Genomic DNA, 25,076 nt, shown 5'->3' on the forward strand with positions numbered 1-25,076 from the left:
TGCGAATTCCTGCAGTGTGACGTGTCTCTTTACAATTTGGTACATTTGGCTGATTTAAACGGTTGTGAATGTGCCTTATTGCCATCTGAAATATGTTGGAATCGACATGCAGGGTATAACACGGTGGTGTGAATATTAAAGGAGAGCTTTACATCTATGTCTGTCTGAGCTACACACACACACACACACACACTCGACTTCCAGAAAAAAGAAGAAATAACAAGAGAAATTGTTTAGACAAAGTATAAATCTGTTTAATTCCATAAAATATCAAGTACAATTAAAGCATTTCACCTTTTAATATTAAATAATTAGACTTATTTCATTCATTGCCAATACTATTACAAAGAGTTGCATCATTTCACTGCAGCACAACTCTTCCCTTGACAACCGCTGCTGTGAATACACAAAAAGTACCAATTCACTCGCATGTATGTAAAACCTGCACAGAAATACTGCATACACCACAAATAAAAATAAAACGACAGCTGAGAATAAAGCTAAGGTGACATGTGAAGAATCGTGAACGATTGCGCAATCCATGCACCCACTTCCTCAGTCCCATTCAAAGAGTCCTTGTAAACTGGTGGTCGGCCGCCGTCTTCACCCGCGTCCGCGAACCGTCTTCAACGCTCAGTCAGCGGATCAGCTGCGGCTCTAAAGTCCATCAGTGATTAGACAAGAAGCCCCGGGCTCCATGTGCAGTCTGCGGGGGGGTGTGTGGGGGGGGGGGGGGTTGGGGGAGAGGGTTCTAACACTGTCCGGTGGCAGAGAGCAGGTTGCGCAGGGTGGACAGCTCTCTGGACAGCTGCTCCACGCGCTTCTGTAAACGGTCGTTCTCCGCGGTCAGTTCCAGGACTTTGTGCTGCGTCTCCAAGTTGCGCATCTTGGCTTTGTCCCTGCTCTTCCTCACGGCCCGGTTGTTCCTCTCCCTCCTCTGCCGGTACTCCTCACTATCCTTGTCCAGGCGCTTCTTCGCTTTGCCGCTGGACATCTTGCCCCCGTGCGACGGGGACCTGTCCCTACCTGCCGGGGCAGGTGTGCCGGGCGGGCTGGAGCAGGACGAGGACGCGCTGGAGATGTTGCCCAGACTGCCGCTGGTGGACTGGTAGTGGAGGTAGGACCTCATGTCAAAACCAGACGAGCCGTTCTCCATCTTCGCGTCTTCTTGAGTGTCGTCTCCGTCCGCAGCAGCAGCTGCAGCAGCGGCGGCGGCGGCGGCGGCAGCGGCTCGGTAGCGACCCAGCTCCGGGCTCAGCACGCTGTCCACACGGGTCTCCTGCAGCTCCGTGTACCCCAGCGAGTAGGGCTCCCGGGGGTCCCGCAGGCTGTCGCACTGACTCGCCTCCAGGTCGCCGAGCATCGAGTAGCTCTTGTAGTTCTGAGCTGCAACTCTCTTGATCTTGTTCTCCGCCAGGAAATCTGAGAAAACGTCCCCCTGCTGCGGCTGCGGCTGCTGCGTGTGCGTCTGCGTGTGCGCCGCAAGCTGCGGGCAGTGCAGCGCCGAGTCCAGGTAGGCGCTGAAGTCGATGGCTCTCTCCCGCTCCTCGATGCCCAGCTCCGACATGGAGTCGCCGAGCCTCCAGTAAGAGCCGCCGCTCACGGGTGCGATAGCTCCGTCTCTACTGTGGATAGCAAAGCCGCCCGCCTCGTAGAAGCCGGCCACTTCCATGGATCTTAACACCCGCCGGATTGCAGGAGCATGGAGGGCTGAGGTCGAGGTCAGCTCCAGATGTGCGACAGCGGTGAGGTGGTTCAGGTGTCGGTAGGTCGGTCGGTGGTGGGTTCGAATCCCGCCCTGGAGTCACAACACTCAGCGGAGCAGATGTGAAGGGCTCGTGCTCGCGGGTCTGGAGGAATTGACAGGTCTCCGAGTCTCGTGGGGTTATATTACGAGCGAGGGGCGGGGCTTAGCTGGGCAGGTGTGTGACGCGCAGAGCGAGGGACCAACCGGAAACTTTCGACATCCAACTGTTTATATGTTTATATATATATATATATATTTATACACTATACCCATCAAAACACTTTTCAATAACTAACTCAAACTTCTGTCTCTTCTTACAGGTGGTGTTGGGTTTCAGCAGCTGAATGTGGAGACGCCCCACCGAGGTAAAAACTTTCAAAAACTTTCCATAAGAAATTAAAAAGTTGCCTATAATGATGGAATGAAAATTGGTTCTGAGGAGCCCTAGACGGCGCAGGGAGAAGAGTCAACACTTTCTGCATCCGTCACAATTTGGAAAAAGGAATCTGTTGCCAATGCAGATAGGAGAAGTAAATACTTATCGTTCTTTGACTGCTCGGCTGAAGAAACAGCTTATTGATAATCAATGAGGTGCACATTACACTACTGACTCTGTTCTTACTCGCTGTGTGTTTTCTCATATGTTGTGTTACTTATTTTCAACCGTTTGAATATTAGTCTAAATGTGGTTTGTATGTGCCATTGTATTTTAAAGTTAGGTGGCCATTTTAGAAAAAGTGGTCAGGGACAACAGATGAAGATTAGCCTGTGGAGCTAACTCTGGCTCATTTACAGTCCTTCTGCTGTTGATGAATGAACATTGTACCTTTCAAATAAAACAAATAAATCAAATTAAATGATTGTATTTCAATCTGTTCTGTGTTTTCGGAATCTCAATAATAAGTTATCATCAACATCTTTACAAGGATGCTGGAAGTGTGTGTATGTGTGTGTGTGTGTGTGTGGGGGGAGGGGGGGGGGCTGCAGCAACCCTTAATGCTACAAGGGCTTAGCTGCCAGGCAAAATAAACCAAACAGTTGAAATTTAATTTACTTTTATTTAAAATTGGATTTAATTTCAAATATTCTGTGTATTTTGTGTGTATTTGATGCACAAACGTGACGTAGATAATGTTAGGAATTGACTGAAAGGATTTAAGTGATGTAAAAGTGGATAATTACTATGTATATGTGTTTTTTTAACAGGACATAATCCAATTTTGCCATCTGTTGTGATATACAATGTTTTAAAACTTTTTGGGCCATTCAAATGAATACAGAAATCACAAGGCTGCTGCACTGCCTTCAATGTGACTCTAACCCCCCCTCCAAATCCACCACATGACCTCAACCGTCCCGTGTCCCTCACTATTTTATAATGAAAAGGAAACTGGGACAACTCAAATGAAAACTAAAAGTAAAAATACAAACCAGCAGCAGAAGCAACTTCACCCAGACAGCGTCCAACACGTTTAACCACCATTTCTTGACAAAACGTCCAGTCACGCCCCCTGCAGGTCCAATCTCATCAACTCAACAATAATGGAAAAATACTGCTCGGTCGGAGTCAACCCTGTTTACCATGTTCTGAGTTCATGCGTAATAACCCTCACGACAGCGATGGAAGTACCCCTGGACACATCTCCACACAGCTGTTTCCCCACAACATCCACTGACTAGTTCGAACCAGTCTCTCTGTGGAGTGTTGTGTTTTGTTGTGGTTAAGTTTGTCTAAGATGATGCATTCACTCCAATACTGCAGAAGGGTCAGGGTGGGTGTTTAGTCAAATGCATATAGTCTTGTTTATGTCTAAAACAGAATTTCCTATACGTGTGATGACCTTTGCTCTTAGAACAATAGATTAAAAAAACTAGAACAGACACAGTGAATTCCCTCAGGTGTAATAAACTGGTCTTGGCATCACATACAGATGTTGAGGGGGTCTAAAGACTCTCAATCTTAGGGGTTGTGATTAATCATAAAATAATATATTAAATAGATTAAATGGAAAATCTCAAAGTCAATAGCAATCCTGTATAAGTATAGGCATTTACTAAATACTAAGGAATTTCCTGACTTATACTACCCTACATAACTTATGTGTGTGTCGACCTTGAGAATAACTATACATTCAATTGCCTAGCTACCTTTCATATCATTAATGAGGATGTCTACGAGGGCTGGGTGGACGAATAAGATAAAGTTTAAAATGTTCATATCAGCCGCTATTAATTGTATATAACCTCAGGTTCTGGTTTTAAACTCTTCTTATTGAGAAGAGAACATCAACACTCTTGATATAAAACTAAACATGTTACAAATGCTTTGAAGATCAGATCTGGGTTATACCTCCTTACTGTGCGTACACAATGCATAAGCATTACATAAATATATTAGACTTTTTTTATATTGCTATTGATGGCTTCTATGATTCTAAATTCCATTGCTCTCAAACTTAATGATTTAGTATACAATACGATTATGCAAATGTAGTTCAGAGCAGAACCAAACAGACTTTCTGATACATGATTTGTGAAGCATTTGGAAATTCACTAAAGTCAAAACAGGGATTAAAAGGAAGAATGCAGATATAAGATTAAAAAGTGTGTAAAGAGTTTAAGCTATAAGTGAAAGCCTGCTTTTGCCTGAGCCTGTTCAGCTTAATACAAAGACTGTTTGGACTTTGTTTACACAGTTTATATTGTTTATACTTGTTTTACTGTGTGTCTTGATGAGAGAATAAATCCGAAGTCAATATATGCACCGTGGGTTCTGGTCGTTTACAGCGTCGTACACTTTGTGATCAGAGCTGAGGGATCTGGATTTTATGTGAGGTCTGAGCTCCAAGTATCTACAGCAGCAACATTACAACAACAGAGTAAATGTAAATGTTTAGTACATGTGTATCTCTCCATAAACTGTTTCACTGGTGTGTGGCCAAAAACACTTTTCCGATCCGGTCCATCTTCAAAACATCTGGTGCCATTCCCGGAAACATTCACTCTGTTACACTTTATTTTGTGACGTTGTCGAATTAAGGGCTTTACTGGTAATTTTAGCAGTCATCTGTTTTTTTTCTTTTTGGTCTGGATTAATTGCTAACTGCTGTTGACATATTAGGGTCACTCCATAGACAGGATACACACAAAGGCTGGATTCCTATCAATGGTAACCTAGGGCAAAATCATAATATTTAATGATATCTAATATTATCTAAATAGTAAAGGTCTTAAAAGGGAATAGATTGTCACATCAAGTACTTAAACACAACCAGGCTGTGAGAAAATGAATAAGCACATTTAAGCCTAGGACTTTTGAGCCCCCTGGAGGTCAGTCGCCTTCCCTGCCTGGTTGGTTATCCAGCCTTTGACACATTTATTTTTCTTTGAGAATAATCACATTGTAAAATCTACTCCTTCGGTAAATGTACTAATTAGCTTTGCTCAAACTTTTGCTGATAATATTAGAGCACTTGAACGGTGGCAATTATGAGGTAAAGGTAAAGGTTCATGTGATAATAACAGAGGTGGAGGAAAGTCATAAAGTCAACAGTGACTCAGTGATATTACAGGAGCCACGTTAAATTGCAATATGTAGTCAACTAAACCATATGAAACTAGTCCAACAAGACCAAATGGATGGATTAATAATAGGCCGAAAAGGCACAGACCCAGAGGCTTGAGTGGTCAGGCCTGTAGTGAAAGAGTCGCTCTATGAAATTAACTGTTTATATTTCTCATCTGAAAGTCATGGAGTTAAAAAAACAAAACTAAATGAACACAAAAAGTCTTTCAAAAATATTAACCCCAAACAAACAAAGATACACTAAGTTACAACAGGACCACAAAGATGTAAGATAACCATGAGGGGTAAAAAACAACCACAAAACCGATACCTAGCTACAGGATGGCCCTAGAGAGACACAAAATAACCACAAAGAGACACAACATAACCATCATTACATGCCAAATGACTCAAGAGACACAAAATGGCTGCAAACATAAAAGAAACAACGATAAAGCCACTCCCTATAGACACAAACCCACCACAACCAAGATGTTTTAAATTATATAATGTTGACATTGACAACTCATAATGTCAATAGATAAATACAAAGGTGCAGAAACATAGCCAATGACTTTTTTATACCTTTATATCCAATCTATTAGCAAAGTTATGTTTTGTTACGTACTGAAATTTGTAAAATATCATGTTTTAAAAAGGTTACACACTGTGAAAGGCCAATTAACTCTTCATTAGCTTCTTCTTTCATCAGAACCAGAACCGGTGTTTTAGTGCCGAGCAGGTTTACACATACATTATTATTTGTGGAAGTATAAATATAAAAGACATGCTAAGCACTGAACAGCTCACCTATTTCTGTGTTGACATGTTTTGGGGCGTGTTGCTGCTGCATCGTCACAATCACGCAGGAAACAGAAGCCGATCAAACATCTACTCAGGTGTGTTTAATTGTAGTTTCAAGCCACGTGCTCATCGACAGCGCCATCTAGCGGCAGAGAACTGAGCGCACACAGGCCGGGTGGGGCCGGGGAAATGCGTTTTTGTTTTTTCTTCGCTTCCCCCATTGGCCCCTCGACTGCGTATGTAACACTGTTCCGTGCGATGATTGGCTGCAGAGCTCAACGTTACGCTCCCGATTGGCCCAGACCTCAGCGGTGACCGTGGGCTGAGAAAGTCGATGCTTCCGTTGGTTCCTGGTCGCGAGTGGAGACACTGAAGGGGCTGGACCCGCCGGGGAAGAAATGGCGAGGACGGTGAACGAGAGCGAGTGTGGAAGCGAACCACGGAGTCCGGAGCCGCAGGGACCGGGCCGAGGGGCGGCCAGATGGGGCCCGCAGCACGCCGGGGCCCGGGAACTGGCCACACTGTACTCGCCAGGTGAGTGGATCCGCGCGGGGACTCGTTCCCCCGGTTCAAGTGTCTGTGAGTGGCGTGACGTGACGACTGGTTGTGTATATAGTTACCAAGTCGCACTGACGCTCACCTACTGACCGACGTCTCACTGACACACCGGTTTATCGGTAACCGGGTCAATGTAACGACACCGAGCCACCGGAGACAGTTGTGGGTTTGTTACTGTCACTGTGTTGTCGCTGTTGCTACACAAAGGGAACTGGTTGTATTCGTGTTTGAGTGTCGTTGTGTGTTTGACATTTGGAGCTCGGAGCAGATTCTCCGGAGGATCCACCCCCCAGCGACCGGTTCAGCAGCCGCCCTGAGCTGTCACAGTACCAGCGGCGTGACTCGGTGTCAGACCGCTGGAAGTCCCCGAGCAGCCATCACAACTAACGGAGTTACCAACTAACCAACTGAGTAACTAGCTAACTAACCGAGTAACTAACTAACAAACTGTCTCAGTAGCTAGCTATCTAACCGAGTAACTAACAAACGATCTGAGTAACTAGCTATTTAACCAACCAACAAACTTACTGAGAGTCAGGCCGCAGACTGAAAGTCAGTGAGCAGCCATCACAACAAACTGAGTAACAGAGTAACCAAGTAACTGAGTTCCTAACAAACCAACAGACTGACCAACTTACTATCTGATCAACTAACTAACTGATCAACTAACTAGCTGACTGAGTCATGACACTGTTTGCTTACTAACCAACTAACCAACTAACTGAGTAACCAAGTAACTAACAAAGTAACCAAGTAACTGAGTTCCTAACAAACATACTAATAGACTTATCAACTAACTAACTAGCGAACTGAGTCACTACACTGTTTGTTAACTAACCAACTAATTAACTATCTACAGTGAACAACAAAATCCAATATAAATAACATTGAAGCACTGAATCACTCACTTGTTCCTATGTTGACATGCTCTGGCAGCTGAGTCAGTCGTCCCACCATTGAACTTGATCACATTAAAGTGAATGGCCTCGCCGCCTGTTGTAGAACACTGGACACCTTGTGAGCATCTGAGGTCTTCACTAGCATGGGTGGATTTTTGGGGAGAGCTAGGACTTTCAGACCGACTGCAGGAAGTTCACACATCAGCATTAAACGATAGAAGAAGAAGAAGCAGCTTGTAGTCTACATCTCCAACGATGAAGTGTTTAACATGTCGGGCACTGCACCTCAACTTGTTTATGCTGGTAATAATAATATAATGGTCATATTGTGGACGATTAGATTAACTAAATGAACCAGCTCAGTCATTTATAGGTAGATGCAGCCACATAAGAGAGGACGACAGGATATTCATGACCTACAAACGTCTCTAGTGGCCTCCCTTAACTGGAACGTGAAACCAAAGCTAACCCGATCAAATATATATGATGCAACAAATACGTGTTCGCTTATTTATGCTTCTTTTTCGTGTCTTTTATATTTGTTAACTTCTCTCTGTGGTCCCTTTGTGTCTTTTTTTAAATATAAATGCAAACGGCCACACAGAGGCCCAGCTGCTCGGTCAGCAATCTGTCCATGCTCACGAGGATCTGAATCCGGGAGCTCTAATAACTGTGGTGCATTAGACTCTTGCTGGCTAATGGTGGGGTTTTGTTGATGGGAGCATGTGTAGCGTCTTTCCGTGGGGAGTGTACGTGTCTTTCAGGTCCAGCTGCTCAATAGCATCATGTCACGTACTAAGTGCAGAGGAATGTTTGCCTACTGAGTGTCACTGTTGTAAAGAAGCATCTGACAATTAACCCTGCTGACTGGATCGCTAACCTTTGGACATTAGTTTGATTAACATGAGGGTCACATCAAATTCAGTTGCTGTGACCTGGGGATATAACAAAATCAATAATCTTATCAGGAAACAAGCAGCAGGCTCATGTGCTGAAGTTGACTAATATGTTTTGCTCTTGTTTTTCTTTCAGGCAAAAGATGTCAAGAAGTGATCAGTGTCGTCCTCTGCTTCTCTCTCATGGCCTTCAATTTCATTCACCTCCTTGCCAATTTCCATCTTGTGCATTTGTGGTACATTGTGTTGGGCATTGGTAAGTGCTGACTGTTTTTTTTTCCAGATTTGCATTCAAAACAAGTGTTGTTTGTTCTCCTTTAATTTAAGAGTCTTTCTCTTATCTTCTCGTCCTCAAACAAATTTTCAGTGGCAGGAATACTCACCGCAGACTTTGCATCAGGTCTTGTTCACTGGGGGGCCGACACATGGGGATCAGTAGATCTACCCATCTTTGGAAAGGTATGCATTCATTATTCAAATCTAGAATCAGTTGCATATACTCCAAATAATCTGTTTTTGAAAAGGACATACATCTTTCCTGCTTTAACAAAGTGTATTTCTGTGTCTGCTCTGACCTGCAGGCCTTTATACGACCATTTAGAGAGCACCACATTGACCCCACAGCCATCACCCGTCACGACTTCATTGAGACCAATGGCGACAACTGCATGTTGACCATTGTCCCTCTTGCATACATGGCCTTCAACTTCCTCACCCTCTCCCTTGGTGTGTTTTTATATCAACAAACCCAGCCTGATGTCTCCTGCCTCTTAAAAATGCTGTAATCTGATCTTAACTGCTTTTTTAATGAACCTGACAGACGGCCAATGAGTTTCTCTCTCAACTTGTGTCTGTCTTCTTTCATTGCAGCGGACATTTACCGTAACTACCCCTGGTACTGCTACTTATTTGCACTAGCCATCTTTGTGACCCTCACCAACCAGATCCACAAGTGGTCACACACGTACTTCGGCCTTCCAGGTTGGGTCGTGTTGCTACAGGACCTCCACATCATCCTCCCCCGCAAGCACCACCGCATCCATCACGTCTCTCCTCACGAGACGTACTTCTGCATCACCACAGGTTCGTCTTTTTACCTCCTGATGAAAGAGTTTGTCATGAGGTTTTTGAAGACCTGAGTGCAGATTGGTCACTGAGCTTTGTCTCTGCAGGTTGGCTGAACTACCCACTGGAGAAGCTGAGTTTCTGGAAGACCCTGGAGGACCTCATCCAGGGTGTGACGGGCGAGAAGCCCCGGTCTGACGACCTGAAATGGGCTCAGAAAGTCAAGTAACGCTGCAGGCTAACGGCACCCTACCTCAGAAGATGCTGGCTCCGTCCAGGCTTCTCATCCCCTCTTTTGCCTCACTTAAACTGTATCCATAGGAAGGAAAACTAACAAACAGTTTCTGATGCCATAGCTTTAAGTCTTGCACATTTTGTCTGTTATTCAAGAGGAGGGCTTTGTTGATTGAATTTTTCGTTACTTACTCATGGAGATCATTGTTTAAAATTGCAATATATCTTTAACTTACTGTGTATTTAACACAACTCATCACTTTTCTTTCGGAAACTTACACAGGTTTTGGTTGGATGTATAATTTGAAATCGCTGTCCAGGGAGATTGAAGCATTTTCCTCACGTCAGATAATTCAAACGATCCCTTGAAAGGATACTTGAACGTTGAGCACTCGCCTTTTTCTCCTCCAGAGCCACAACTGTTCATTTCGAGAGTTGATGGATCTTATATTTAGCACTTCTTTATTTTCTCTGGATCAGTCGTTTCATTTCCACCTCATTAAGGGTCAATTTGATTTGAAGTATTAAACGTGGAATTAGGCCATTGTAAGCCGTAGAGCTGGGGGGGGGGGGGGATACAGGATGCTTTACCAACGTGAAAGCTAAAGAACAAATCGGTTGATTACTGTTACATTTCTCGACTGTTTTAAAAGGTGAGGTGATGATTCTAGTGACTCGCTAAAAGTCACAATGCAGCCAGTTAAATAGTTAAGTAGACCTGGGACAATGACAAGCTATATTAGAAGAGTCTGTGACACTTAACAGCCAAACTAGATACCAGCATGATAGACGACAGAAAAACACCTTTTTACAAAATAAACAATATAGCTGTCAGATACTTAGCAGAGATTTTCTTTTATTGTTTATAGATATCATTGGTTCCAAACACAGCAGATGAGACATTTTTAGGCTTCATGGATACGTACTGTAGGATATGCTCGTAACCGTAGTTAATGTGGCTGCTAGACAATTAGAAAACTTGGGGAAATATACATATATATTATGCTGTTGATGTGCTGAGTCATTCTGGCCCTATAGTCTTTCCAGATGAACGCTTTGTCCAAGGAGAAAAGCCTTTTTGGGTAGAGAGACAGTTTTTTGGGAAAGAGGCCGCGTGCAGTTATGTCTAGTTGCCTTAACGCTCTGTAAATGCAGCTCTTGTGTCTTTTGTTGTTCTGTTTTTGTTTTATGTGCAGCACTTCTTCTGCTTCTGTCTGGGGTTTGTGTCTCAGTTAGTCAGGCACGGATCCTGCAAAGTAATGTGCCAACTGTATGTAACATTTACTCCATTTACACCTGGCATTAGAACACGTTCCGGTCGATCGGGTGGTGCGTCACCACATTAAAAGTACAGGCACCCAAGATCCATTGAGGACGGATTGTGATCTGATTGGCTAAACCCTCTCTGGAGGTTGTCGGGGACGTATTGTGACCATATTGAACACAAGTCTTCATGCTATTTTGTTGTGAGTCCACATTCAATGACTTCAGGGGTGGAACTAATAATCTCCCAGGACTGTTCTGAACCAGCGAGGTAGCAGCAGCTCAGCAGTTAGCAGCCATGAGCCAGTAAACCTGAAGCAGACCTCTCCACCTTATTATTCACCACACCTGTGGATTGAGAGAAGAGGAGACTAATCGAAAAGCATCAGACACAAAAACACAGCGTCACTAATGGCCACCATCTTCCTTATTATATATTTGTACTGCGGTTTCTCATGCAAACAAGAGGAAGATGTGACCTGAGCTGGACAGATCTCAATTGAATCTCAATGTGGACACTGGAGACATTAATACCAGATGTAAATATGATCAGGTGAAATCACTTCTAGACAAATTCTGGATTTGAGACGTATTGTAATGCCGGGTGTAAACGGAGCCACTGTTTCTGTTCCTCACGTCTTTCTTTTCTTTTGTAATGTGAGAAGTTACTGTCAGTGTCAGAGTGAAACATTCCCAGTGAGTGATTAACTAACGTTGCCGCCTTGTTAACTGTGACAAGTTGAGCTGGGGATGTTACAAGGGCTTCAGTGAAGGTTGACGAGGCAGGACTTTCTTCACTCCTATACATGACATTATGTTATTAGATTAATCTGTTTAAAGTTTTTTTATTTTTGAAATGCTTTAGTTACTAATCTGTAAATGTATTGTACAGCGAATAACTATGCATTGTTATAAGAGGCCCTTAACTATACGTCTTAACTCATATGATTAGGTTCAAATGCCTTTCTATTTTTAATAATATACACATATTTACTTAGTTTGAGACCTGGAGTTCTGAAATGTACCTATTTAACAAACTGCATGACAAAATTTAGCTTTAGCTAATTAAGGCGTCACTTACACAGATGTTGGAGTGCATGTGTAGAGCATGTCTGCTTGTGGAAGCAATACACTGGGTCACCAGCTTTCCTTTTGGGTTCGTGTTAAACTAACACTGACCATGAGGATCATGCTCACGCCAGATGAAATTAATTCTCACCTCTTTGAAAACATGAGCCCAAGCTTTGACCGAATTGTCCCGGGTTTGAAGAACCAAAGTTTTACCTTCCTTCCAAGGAAAGCGTGATGAAGATGTTCAGGTTACAATGGGAGAAGCTGACCTCGTTCAGTCGGGTTGACCAGGTTCAAGGCTTAAATATCAAGCTTCTGGTGTTAAACTTTAATCATAGTTGTACTTAACTTTGAAACCAAAATTCTGTTTTATGTCATGTGTTATTCCGGTTTTTGAATCCTTCATACTTGATTAGATACAATTGTTCACTGCAGGTCAACAGCAGAAGTTCATGACACATTGCATTGTACTCGTAGAGAAGCATTGTGAGAAGCAGTTCTCTGTGAGCGAGTGTAATGTTTGCTGGTAAACGAATAGCATCATGTGTCTCTGCATCAAAGTTGTAAGGCCTACGTTCAAATTGTAGTCCTGCTAATTCTTTATTTGATTAGAAGACATTATTACGGGCAGAGGTTACTGCCGAGAGAAACTCAACTTTACTGAGAGCAAGTTTTGTGTTGGCTCCGCTGAATGTATCAGGGCTTAAGTTAATTGCCTTTTTGTGGTAAGATAAAAAAGTAATGATAAGGTAACTTTGTGTTTTTGTGAAACTAGGACAGTCTTTGATTTTAGACACAATTGACCATCATTTGTTGGACATCGACACAATTGACATAAAAAAACATGTGTTGGTGTTGAACTCATACTAGAATAATCTTTGCTTGGATACAGACTTGCTTTCATTGCTATTTAAGGCTGTAACATGTATCGACTTATTCTTCCTTCTGATTCTCCAGATTGTTCTTAAGCTGAGTAAAGTAGTTTAATATGAATTGGAAACAAAACAAGACAAGACACCCCCATGAGTTTAAGTGAGAGACGTTATTTATTGGATAAAAGTTGTTTCAATCACTTATTTGTGTCCGATTCGTTTGGCACTATAGCCGAACGATATAAATACAGAATAGGTTCTGCTGTAGCCATGTGTCAGTGCAGTTAAATTGGCCTCTTGTTATTGAGGGTAGAACTTGTGATTAAGCTGTGTGTGGTTTTTCTGCTTAGAGACAATGGGCTTTCATTAGTGGACTTGAAGGGTATTTTGTGACAATGTGAGCGGTTAATTCAATATTGTTCCCACCGGAAACTGTTTTGTGGAAGCAAATGAAGTTGTCAGTGAATGTGGTGGGCGGTAATTGTTGGTATGTTTGACATGCTGTGTTCAAATCGGTTTTGTAACGAACCCTGGACTTTATATTGAATTGCCTTATTCTCTCCCCGATTGATTTACTGTAAATCTTGCCGACAACATGGGAAAAAACAATTCGCCGGCTGACTTTAAATTGCCCTTCGTTTTCCTCTCACTTCTTCAGAGGCAGGACCCATATGGATGTTGTAGTTGGTTATATTGGCTGGTGGTGATGGAGTTTTAGATATCAGAATAATGCCTCGATGCCTTTTTGTTGTCTTCCATGTGGGAGACTTACAATGTATATATTAAACTGTATTTATAAGTCAACTAAAATAAACAATTGATTATTGCTGCTTCTCGTCTTGTCTCATGCCGTTCCTTCTTTCCCTGCTTTAGCTTAAAGATGCTTTACATAATTTCCCTCTTTTTTTTTATCTGCTTGAACTCATTCTGTTGGGAGTTTACAGTGAGTGTTGATATAGATGTTTTCAAGATGATATTGACATGTCGGGGTAACAAAAAATAATCTAAGTGATAAAATATAATAACGGAATCCTTTTTTTCCATAAAAAATAAAATGTGTTTTATTTGTTATTATTATTATAAATATGTTAGAAAGGCCTAATTCTGTTGCATAGATGTAGTAGAACCTTTAGGGAAGTGAACCTCTGTCTATTAAAAGGATAATGCAGGTGACAGTTTTTGTCCTTCCTCAAGATGTTTCTATTTGTCTGTTGTTAATGGAACATAGACTTGAGCTCATGGGCTACTTGACAAATATCTACATTTCTTTAGTTTTTACACAAGGTAATTTCAATTTTTTTTTTTATTTCTACTCCTAAATAATGACCTTTAACAGCTTTACAAGAGTAAACACTGCAATATGAGGATGAAGATTTATTAGCATTTGTCCTAGAGTGTATTTCCAGCAGTAGGGTGGTGCCTGTGGTAAAAAGGTAATAAAATAACCTAGTAATAGAGTAATACAAATTCTACTGATTGCACATATTAAAGTACGGATGCCACCTGAGGGCTAATAAACTAAAATTAGCTAAATGTAACAGGACGAGTTTAAGCATTGTCGTTAAACCAATTATTTAAAACCATGAAATATATTTACTGCTACTTTCTAATTGTGAACAAAATAAGAACACGTGACATCCACAGTTTATCAGGCCTCGCTCTGATTCTTTGAGAAACTACAGACCCCGAGATGCTTTGCGTTTCTTCCGCGCGCGCGCACGCCACGTCGGCCACAATGGTAAAACAACGTGCACGCCCCCGCTTAGCAGCGACAAGATGGCGGTCGCCGCCGGATCAGGTAAATTATCCACAGAAAATAAATGACAATGAGAAGATGTCGCTGATTCACCGGCTCCGTGAATTCTCACCTCCGGAACGAACAGGCTCCACAAGCTGCGTGACTGGGTTGTGACCCGGCGACTCCGCGCTAAGCTACATGCTAACGCGGAGCCGCCACAGAGAATGAATAGGAAGCGCCGTGTTAGCTAAGCTAGCGTGAGTTGAGCTGGATGCGAAGATGGGACAGGATTTCTCGTCGTTCGAGGCGATGCGGGTGTTTAATAGCGCGTGTACTCGTGTATATGACGGTGTTACGTGTTGGTTTCCAGTTACTAATGTGATCTAAACTGGGAACCGAGCCGCAGCTCCTCCTGCGGCCGGGCGGTGTCAGCTTATTTGCGGTATTGAGCAGGGACCCGATAGCGGATGTGTGTACAACAGAAAAACTCGTCAATAACAACCCCGCGGTGGATCCGCACGTAGCCTCTGTGTAACTGTGGCTCCTTCGTGTCTGTAGCACAGACCCACTGACTGTCAGTGGAGGGAACTGACGGTCAGTGGAGCTGTGGGGCCGGGTCGCAGCAGCAGCTGATGGTGCCGCCGTGTTTGCATGATGGCCCATCACACCTCACTGCAGAGGCCGAGCGATGCAGCACCGTCACGGCCTCATGTTTCACCAGAGCTAGTGAATAACGTGTCTCTCTCCCTAAACGCCGGGGACAGGTGGTCAAATCCAGATGTGTCTGATTCTCTGCTGCTCGTGTCTGTGTCTGGCTGAATGGAGCTAACCTCCACCTGTCGTGTGGGGAAAGGTGCAGCCAGGTTTGGGTGTAACAGCGTTTGTGTATGTCCTCAACACAGGCGTTAAAGTTCCTCGCAATTTCCGGCTCCTGGAAGAGCTGGAGGAAGGTCAAAAAGGTGTGGGAGACGGGACGGTGAGCTGGGGTCTGGAGGATGACGAGGACATGACCTTAACCCGGTGGAGAGGAGTGATCCTCGGCCCTCAGAGGGTGAGTGGCGCGGCTGCACAGTCCTCATTAGAGTGGGGGACAAACGGTCCTGTCAGCACAAGGTCTCAAGTGTCTGCTGCTGGGAGTGAATGTCTCTGCTTGGGTTTTAAACTGGTGCAAAGGGAGACTGATGAAAAATGCTGCATTAATTAGCTAAGTGAATTTGAGGTGATGGAGCAATAAAATAATTAAGTGAAGAGGATTTATCACCACACATTATCACAAAAATAACAGGAAGCAACAGGTTTACACCTCCATTATAAATTCCTTTTTATAATCAACACTTAAGCCTTGATTATTTGAAGGCTGCAGCTAATTATGCATCTGTAATGAATATTAACAGCCCTCAGTAGATTAAGACATCTTCCAGAAGATGGTGGATATTATCTTATGACATACCAGAGTTTACAAAACCCCATGTCACGTCTGAAAACGACTTGAGTGCTGTTTGTTGATGTTTGCTGTGCTGACCTCTCCTCTCTGGTTTCTGTCCTCAGACGAGCTTTGAAAACAGGATGTACAATCTGAAGGTTGAATGTGGGCCGGGCTACCCAGAGGTCCCACCCTTTGTCAAATTCGTGACGAAGATAAACTTGAATGGCGTGCACACCTCCAGCGGTGTGGTAAGTAAACCTTCTACAGCGGGTCTGATTCTATGTCATGTTGTCTCTAATGCTCTTGATCTTGTTCTGAGATCAGTTCCACTCAATCTGTAGTATGTCTTATTTATTCTTATCTCTAAAGGTGATTGTGCTCCTTGCAGTTTTTAAAATGCAGCAACACAACACCCACAAATCTATATGCTAGAGAATATTTTATAAATTAGTATTTACCTTTTGAGGGATGAATACATTTTGGTCTCAAACAAAACTAGTGTGAAAACTAATTGGAACATAAAGGAAGTCATGTGACCGTAAAGTGTCTAACAATCTTATTTCTAACATTTGAACCATTTAGAAAAGTAAAAGCTAAGACAGACGTTTTCTGACTGCAACACAAAATCATTATTGGAGCGCTAGAGGCATCATATCAATCCTTACTGGTCTCTCCTCCAGGTTGACATGCATGCGGTGACTGCACTATCCAAGTGGCAGAACTCCTACAGCATCCGGATGGTGCTGCTGGAGCTGCGGCGGCTCATGACGTGCAAGGAGAACATGAAGCTTCCTCAGCCGCCTGAGGGCCAGATCTACACCAACTGAGCCCCCTTCCACGTCTGGCTCCATCTTTTTCTCCTCTTCTTCTCCTCCCTGCTACCTTCAACTCTTGTTTGCTTTCATCCCTTTTATCCTCCACCATCATCCGACATGTGACATTCCACCTCCTGCCGATACCTTGGCTGAGCATGTACACACACACACACACACACACACACACACACACAGAAACACAGAAAAAAACACACACATGCATACACACACAGAAACAAAGAAACGCGTACACACACACCCACACACACAAACAAAGAAAAGCCTACACACACACACGCACACTCATATATTAGAGCATTCATGAAAAATTCATTCCAGGCCCCGCCCCCCCCTCCCTCCCCCATCACTGGAGCTCTGGGCGGACTCGATGTGACAAGGCAGGCGGAGTCCTCAGTCCACACCAGATATGATCATTCGAATACTGTACATCTTACTAATCTTCTTTTTATTATTATTTGTTAAAAATAATGCAGATTGTACAATAACATAAATAATCTTATTGAGTGTACCTCTTTGTCTGTTGCCTTTTTGTAACATTAAAAAGAAACGGCCACTTAGCACTGTTGCACGTGGTTCACGAGACACTTTGTTTCTGTAATTCACAAAGTAATCTTCTTCACCTACAAACCCTGACAGGCAAAACCAGTTGAACCTGGCAAATGATGTTAAGATGTCAGATTTCTAATGAAATATTTACTTCAGTTTGTGTTGACATGGGCTTGCACACATTGTTTTCAAGTAAATGCACGTCTGCAGCTCGGCAAAGTGCCAAGAAGTGAAAACTGTCCAAAGTGAACATTCTTATCAACACCACTATATCTGATCTTAATATCTATATGAGCATAGTCTGCATATCTGCTGTAGCTCTACATTAGTCCCAGTTAAACCAGGCTTTTAAGTAGAAGTGGAATCGGCGCCCTCTTTTGGTCCTGTGTATCGCAGGCTTCTTAATGTGACAGTTTGTGTTTCCTTCTCCACGTCTTTCATAAATCTTACTTCACGCAATTGTGTCGTAGATAACTTTTGAAAGTTTAAATGCATCGTGTCTGCAGAGCGACTGGAACCATGTGCAGTCTTTGTTTATAAATAACGTATGTGCTCGAATGACCCAAGCGGAATATTTGGAAATTTGACGCAAGCTCAGACCTGTTTAAGGCACGCTGAGTTTCCCTTGTGGTTTTGAGCGTAATGCTTAGTTTGGACTGTTGTGAAAGTTAGACATGTTGCTCCCTTCGAGCTTAATGTCAAGACCTTGGATTTAGCCATTATCTTCCTTTTCTCTGCAACATAATCAGGTCTAAATGTTTATTTGTCCAGAAATTCACCCTCAGATTTACTACAATGCTTGGAGAAGATTATCAAATGTTTGCATACTAAGGAGCTATACTGTTTTGGTGAGCAAACACTAACTACTGATTGTAGCTTTTAGTTTCGCAACCTTTAAGTAGATAACCACAGAGCTGATAGCATGATAGCAGTACTTTGTCTCTTTTCTATTGTGAACACAAACTCAAAACCTACTGGTTATACATTATAATATAGAAGTGAGATCTATTAATCTATTTCTAAACTTAAGTAGTTCTGTTGCTTTAACTTCACAAAGAGTGACAGAAAGCTTCTAAAGCCCTGAGGGCAGTTTTCTCCTGGCAACACCCACGAGTGTGGCCACTGCAGAGCTGCCAGCACTGGACAAAGTACAATTGTTCCAAAGTGTCCCAACGCAATCTGAAGCATCAGAGGTATTTCTGCACAGCCGTGTATCTGCATGGTGTTGCTGCCTGTGCAGGCTGGATAAGGGGAAACATTTACCTTCTCTGTAACAAGAAAAGTCAACTGTGAGATTTGAATATGCAGCTGTGTTTGCAAAACCCCTCCAGGAAGATTAGATTAACTGAGTTTCAGGTCACGAAAAAGCAATCGAAAGGAATTAAGCACATTCGCTCCGCCGGTTAACATGGAACCAGTTCATGCCTGACGACCTGCAACATGAAATCGTTGAGTTACCTCGGTACAACAGCCTGCTCGGGTTCTCTTGGCTTCCCGAGGATTTTCCTATGTTGAGGATACATGGACCGAAGTTTGCATCCTAATGCTGGGAGCAGTTCTTTTCCCAAACAGATTCCTGTGAAGACTGTTCCACTCAAGACTGACTGGTTCAAATCTGGATGATGATACTATGGTGGGTATAATTATCATAATCTTTCCCACCACGACCATCTGACATCAGACGCATCACCAAAGAGAAGCAGATCCGACCATTGATTGATGAGGTTAGTGATTTATCATCGTTATTATTTTATCCCCTTATCCTTATTAACATCATTCAAGGGCCATATGCAATTGTTGGTTACTCAAATGCCCTTTCAGACATTCACTTGTTTTGCCATAGATTTTGTGAAGCACTTTGTAACCCTGTTTAGTTAAATGCAATACAAATAAATACTATTTTATTGGAAAAAGGGAAATAATGCTAATTTAAACACAACCAGTCCTGTGAGTGAGTCCCGCTGTCGAAGGCAGGTGATGAGAGTGATGTCTGCTGAGGAGAAATGAAGAAGTGTTAACTTCCCTGAACTCATTTAGCAACCATCTGTTACACAAGACAGGAAACCATCCCAGTCACTGTTTGATATCAACAAATTAACCTCCTGAGGTCTGAGACACAGTTCACGTGGTGCCTGTTGCCCCTCTGGCCATTTGTGGCCGTTGTAGGCACAAGAGCTGCTTCTCTGGAGATTGACCTTATGGATAAAATTGGAGGGAAAATGTATCTGATAAAACGTGTGATAACAACATACTGGTGTATTTGGAAAACCAGCAGAGATAACAGGACAAGGTAAAGCCAGTAAAGGAGAGGACGACGCCTTAACGAGCTCCACAGTCCAGCTGTAGCAATTTGGCAAAATACAATTATTACGTCAAACGTCCTTCTCAGAGTCAGACATATAACGTACAGACAGGAAGTAATATAACGTACAGACAGGAAGTCTGTACGTTATATGTCTGACTCTGAGAAGGACGTTTATATTGTCTTCTATAAAACCATATCCTGCACTTTTCTGAATTCAACATTTGATTCTCAACATCCTCCTCTGATCTCTATCTTCCTACCGCTCCAGCACATTTAGTTTTTTCTGCACATGCAAAAAATGTCAAGTGCCTCTCGAAGTGCTTCCCTGACGTGACCTAATGAAGAGGTGTGTGCGGTGGAGGAATCTCAGTGGATTGAAACACTGTCCTCTTGTTATCCAGTGTGGCTGATCAGTGGTTGCAGTGGACTCTGACCTACCCAGGAGCCATGTGATTCCCATCGGTGTTTGTGTGTGAGAGCGGCCAAGGGAGATCTGTCACTAGCTTCTACACAAGTTGACAGGAAGACGTACTCACCACCTCCAGGGGCTGAAGACACTTGTGAGTACATGTCCACGTGTTTTCCTGCAATATAGTGAACAGTAAACTGACAACATGAGATTATGTTCTTAGACTTAATTTTCTTACCAGGATCTCGAGGGATCACTTTGTTATAAAACATTATCGGGTTTCCTGTTGTGCTTTTGGTGACTGGATTTTGTTCAACACACATGTGTGAGTCACGTGGGCCCTTGCCCATGACATTGTCTGTCTTGGTTAGTCCACCATCATGAGATCAGCGTGGAAAGACACAAGCGAGAAACAAAGCATGACAGCCCACACAGTGTTTGTTGGATTCCTTAACAATTTGCAAAAGGGATGTGAAACTTGAATCAGCTGCTTGTCACACACCAGTGGCGTCCTCTGTGCGTGTGAACTGAGACAACGCTGGGTTAGGAGAAGCATGATTTTCCACATGATTGGTCTCTGATAGAAACACACTTGTCCTTGACTTGACTCGTTACATCAACGAGTGCAGCGCCTGTTGTAAAGCTGCCTGTTTGGAACGGGCTGTTTGACCTGCGGTGATGCCGGTGGCAGCTTCTCTCTCTGGAGCTGTTAAAGTGACCTGCAGTGATTGAGTCACAGCAAATCAAGAGCTGCTGCAGAACTCAGTCCACAGAACCCAGTAGCTGCACTTCTTCATGCTTTAATATCTATAATTAATATTGAACTGATCATGTTTCCAAATCGCACGGAATTCAACTCTGCACTTCCTCTGGCCCTGAACAATACACAAGTGTGAAGCAGATTCGATGAACACTTAGAAATAGAAATGGGAAACATTGTGTTTCGCTCTCATGTCTTGAGACTGGGATCGTTGGAGGAAGATGGAAGTGGAATTCCCCTTTAAAGAGTCATTCCACATTAAGTTTCAATTAGAGGTGCAATTATTTAATATTTCACAACCAAAAATGAAGATAAATAAATGCAAAGCAGTGTTTTGTTTCTTGTCTCTTCTCAAAAGAATCATCTCAGGAACTCTCAGTTTCATCACGTGACCCTTTTAAAGGTCCCCAGCCTGAGGTTGGGAGCCACTTGTGTAAACTACTGAACTGTACATAACATTACAACTTCCTCCTTCTTGAGTAGCTGTGCAATTAAATGTTTTTAGACTTCGATGCATCAGTTATCAGCATTTATAACATCATTTAGTTATTAAAAGACAGTAACGGGAGAATGCTTCTGTTTCTTTGAGGTCATTTTGCTGGTTGAACATTTACTCAAGATGAAAATTCTAGCCAGTAAATCCCCACTGGCTCTGAGCTCTGGATTTAATAAGTCACAGTCTCTGCTTCATGTTTTGTGATCAGGGGTTCATCAGACTGATCCAGCTGCAGCATGTCTCTCCTCATCCACGTGCTGGCCTGTGCCTTCGGCCTGGGCTCCTGGGTGGCAGTGAACGGCCTGTGGGTGGAACTGCCGCTCATCGTCAACTCTCTCCCCGAGGGCTGGGATCTCCCCTCGTACCTGACGGTCATCATCCAGCTGGCCAACATGGGACCTCTGCTGGTTACCCTCATGCACAAGCTGTGCCCGGGCCCTCACAAAGAGTGTGTGGTCATCTACACCATCCTCTCCATCGGTGTCGTGTCCTGCATCCTGCTGGCTGTCTTCTGGGACACGACAACGGTCGTGGCCGGGGCATCATACAGCTTGGCCTTCTTCATCATCACCTTCTTCCTCTCTCTGGTGGACTGCACCTCCTCAGTTACCTTCCTGCCTTTCATGACGCAGCTCCCAGCAAAGTACATCACTACGTATTTTTTTGGAGAAGGGCTGAGTGGTTTCATTCCTGGCGTAGTCGCCCTGGCACAAGGAGTGGGCATCGCACGGTGTGTCGACTCCAATCAGACGGAGGGAAACCACACCCACGGAAACGCGTCCACCTCACACACTGAGTATCTTCCTCCAAACTTCTCCATCGAGGTGTTTTTCGCCTTCCTCGCGGTCATGATGTCCGTAAGCCTGGCAGCTTTTGTCGCTCTGAACAAACTTCCCCGAACATTCGAGCTGTCCACTGAGAACCTCATGCAAGACACTGAGGGAACTGTCAGCTCCGGCCTGGATAACCCCGGAGCAGAGACTGATGGAGTGGCTGTGAAGGGCCAGGGTGAGGGTGAAGTCAAGGGCAAGGCTCTGCCGGCTGCTCCCCAACTCTCCACGTACCAGCTTGCCTTCATCTACACTCTGGTGGTGCTGGTTAATGCTGCCACCAACGGCGTGCTGCCCTCCGTGCAGACCTACTCCTGTATGCCGTACGGAAACCTCGCCTATCACCTGACGGCTGCTCTGGCGTCAGTGGCCAACCCGGTGGCATGCACCATCGCAATGTTCCTCCCAAACAGGTAAAATCGAATGGTGTCTTCAATGGGGTCTGTCATTTGCAATGAAAAGGGTTATGTGCAACAGGATCTTTATCCGACAGCTTCAGCAGGATGAGTGCTTAGTGGTTATATCTATAACGAAAAGTGGGTTTGGTTTCTATCATTTCATTTTTTAAATGGTGCGCACGACCCTTAAGCACTAAAGGTCATATATGCATCTTCTAAAGTTATCATCTACTAAGTAGAAAATTCCCGTATTGTGTTTCTATTCACTGCGGTTTAGCAAGCGAGCAAAGTTTATGAAAACAATAAGAGGGACTTGTACTTCATATTGGAGTAATTCAGGCCAGTGAAGTCTTATATTATCTATGTAACTGGAACTTGGATGATAATGTAGCATAAATCCAGGACCATCAAATAAAATGTCGTTCCCTCATTCCTTACATCGGCAGATCATGAAGAAGTTATCTCGCAGTGGCCATGAACCGAAAACAGATCTGAAAACATCTTTGACCTCTTTTGCTCCGACTGTCTGTAATCATGTTCCTAGAATCTGCTGCTGATAACCCACCCGCTGTTCTCAGGTCACTGGTGTTTCTCGGTGGGCTGTCGATGCTTGGGGCAGGATTTGGCAGCTACAACATGGCTATGGCTGCCATGAGTCCATGTCCGCTGCTGCAGGGTACTGTCGGGGGAGAGGTGCTTATTGTAAGTGAAAGAGGTTGTGTGGCTTTATGGGGGAAACACTTTCTACAAATCCTTGATCGAAAACCTGAGTGTTGAGCAACTCCTCTCTCTCCCACAACAGACGATGAGGCTGAGATACCAACTTCTAGATTTTTCAGATCATGATTTAGACGAGCTGCTGATTTCCACTTTGCTCTTGTGCTCTGAACCAGGTGCTGTCGTGGCTCTTCTTCACTGGAACGACGTCTTACGTGAAAGTCATGGTGGCCGTCATCCTGAGGGACCGCAGCCACAGCGCCCTGGTTTGGTGCGGAGCCGCATCGCAGATGGGCTCACTGGTCGGCTCGGTCACCATGTTCCCGCTGGTCAACACCTACCGGCTGTTTGAGTCGGGAGATTTCTGCAGCACCCGATGTCCTGTGTGACTTTGAAACTTTACCAGTGTGTTGAGTAAGGTGTCCGAGGTGGAGGTAGCACGGCTCGCTCCAAAGTCGGCCTCCTCTGTGGCCGACTTTGGTCTATGTGTCTTCCGACTATGTGTCATTTTTCTGTAGCAAAAACCAAAAATATATAAAATCACCTATTTTTGATTCAATGGAAGCTAAGGAGGCCGAACTATTTCTTGACAACCTCTCACCAGCCGTGTAAGAAACATCAGGCTAGGTGTTTCCCTCTGTTTCCAGTCTTTATGCTAAGCTAAGCTAACTGGCTCATGAGGGTCATATTGAGGTAGAACAATTTCTTTGACGTTTCTCTGCATTTTCAAACCTCTATTTATGTCCAACGAGAAAGTTATGTGTGTGTTGGTTAGTGTGTGGGTTTGTTGGTTTATTTGTCAGCTGTTGTGGTGGGATAATGCCCCATGAGAACAACCTAATACATTTGGTTGTGGATGCAGATTAAGGTGAAGATCCAGGAACTAAGGCAGATTATTCAATGTTTTCATAAATCTGTCTGAGAATCATGTTCAGATCTTTATTCTGAGAATCAGGCGTATTATGAACTCCACCATTTAAAAGAGTTGATGTTTTTATGTTCATTCTTTTCACCTTGCAGCGGATTTTTTAAGCCGTGTTTGCACTTGTCAATGTGATTCAATCAGCTATGATGTAAAAACTATAAACCTGTTTAAAAAATGAAACATTCAAAGTTCAACTGTGAAGTCCAGCTCCTGTGTTCATCCTCTTGCCCAAGGTGCGTTGCACCAGCTATGAGGTGCTTTGTCCACTAGATGTCGCAAGCACACTTCCAACACCAGTTACTCAACATTCTGCAGGAACTAAAATCCTCGCATTTGAAATACGTGTATTCTGTCAACATGAGAAAATGAAGCTCAGAGATCTAACGCTGACAGTTCAACATCTTTCACACGGAATATTTACCTTTAAACCAAATCATCAAATTCATGCAAGTTCAGAATAAAATGAGAAACAGATTGAGAACAGGTTGTTGATGCATTGAATCAGAGTGAATATAACAGAGAGTCAGAAGATGGACAGCGACTGATGGTGTTATTATACTAACACGGAACATAAAGTTAATGTTATGCTTTTAAATACAGATGTAGAATGTGAACAACACATATATGCATTAAATACACAGTATAAAATAAGTCCTGCAGCAAACAGTAACTCTGTGAAGCGTAAGTGATTCTCATTAGGTTTAATTGTTGTAATT

The 25,076-nt window shown here is 43.5% G+C and overlaps 4 protein-coding genes across 4 annotated transcripts; 3 read left to right on the forward strand and 1 right to left on the reverse strand.

The window, feature by feature from the left end:
• Positions 1-229: 229 nt before the first annotated feature.
• On the reverse strand, positions 230-1,867 carry cebpb (CCAAT enhancer binding protein beta). Its single transcript, XM_062392252.1, has one exon. It carries the CDS (start codon positions 1,670-1,672, stop codon positions 752-754), a length of 921 nt encoding a protein of 306 aa, XP_062248236.1. The 5' UTR covers positions 1,673-1,867; the 3' UTR covers positions 230-751.
• A 4,608-nt stretch (positions 1,868-6,475) lies between these two features.
• Positions 6,476-13,810, forward strand: peds1 (plasmanylethanolamine desaturase 1). The gene is made up of 6 exons (XM_062392253.1): positions 6,476-6,650; positions 8,606-8,725; positions 8,837-8,928; positions 9,051-9,195; positions 9,340-9,552; positions 9,642-13,810. The coding sequence occupies exons 1-6, from the start codon at positions 6,515-6,517 to the stop codon at positions 9,761-9,763; spliced, it is 828 nt and encodes a 275-aa protein (XP_062248237.1). The 5' UTR covers positions 6,476-6,514; the 3' UTR covers positions 9,764-13,810.
• An 844-nt stretch (positions 13,811-14,654) lies between these two features.
• On the forward strand, positions 14,655-17,482 carry ube2v1 (ubiquitin-conjugating enzyme E2 variant 1). Its single transcript, XM_062392254.1, has 4 exons — positions 14,655-14,772; positions 15,615-15,763; positions 16,261-16,386; positions 16,819-17,482. Exons 1-4 carry the CDS (start codon positions 14,751-14,753, stop codon positions 16,963-16,965), a joined length of 444 nt encoding a protein of 147 aa, XP_062248238.1. The 5' UTR covers positions 14,655-14,750; the 3' UTR covers positions 16,966-17,482.
• Positions 17,483-18,703: 1,221 nt separating this feature from the next.
• On the forward strand, positions 18,704-24,554 carry slc52a3 (solute carrier family 52 member 3). The gene is made up of 5 exons (XM_062392354.1): positions 18,704-19,244; positions 20,227-20,385; positions 21,699-22,733; positions 23,297-23,420; positions 23,612-24,554. The coding sequence occupies exons 3-5, from the start codon at positions 21,727-21,729 to the stop codon at positions 23,822-23,824; spliced, it is 1,344 nt and encodes a 447-aa protein (XP_062248338.1). The 5' UTR covers positions 18,704-19,244; positions 20,227-20,385; positions 21,699-21,726; the 3' UTR covers positions 23,825-24,554.
• Positions 24,555-25,076: the final 522 nt, after the last annotated feature.

The sequence above is a fragment of the Platichthys flesus genome, chromosome 7 (genome assembly GCF_949316205.1).
Source record: "Platichthys flesus chromosome 7, fPlaFle2.1, whole genome shotgun sequence".
Classification (NCBI taxonomy): Eukaryota; Metazoa; Chordata; class Actinopteri; order Pleuronectiformes; family Pleuronectidae; genus Platichthys; species Platichthys flesus.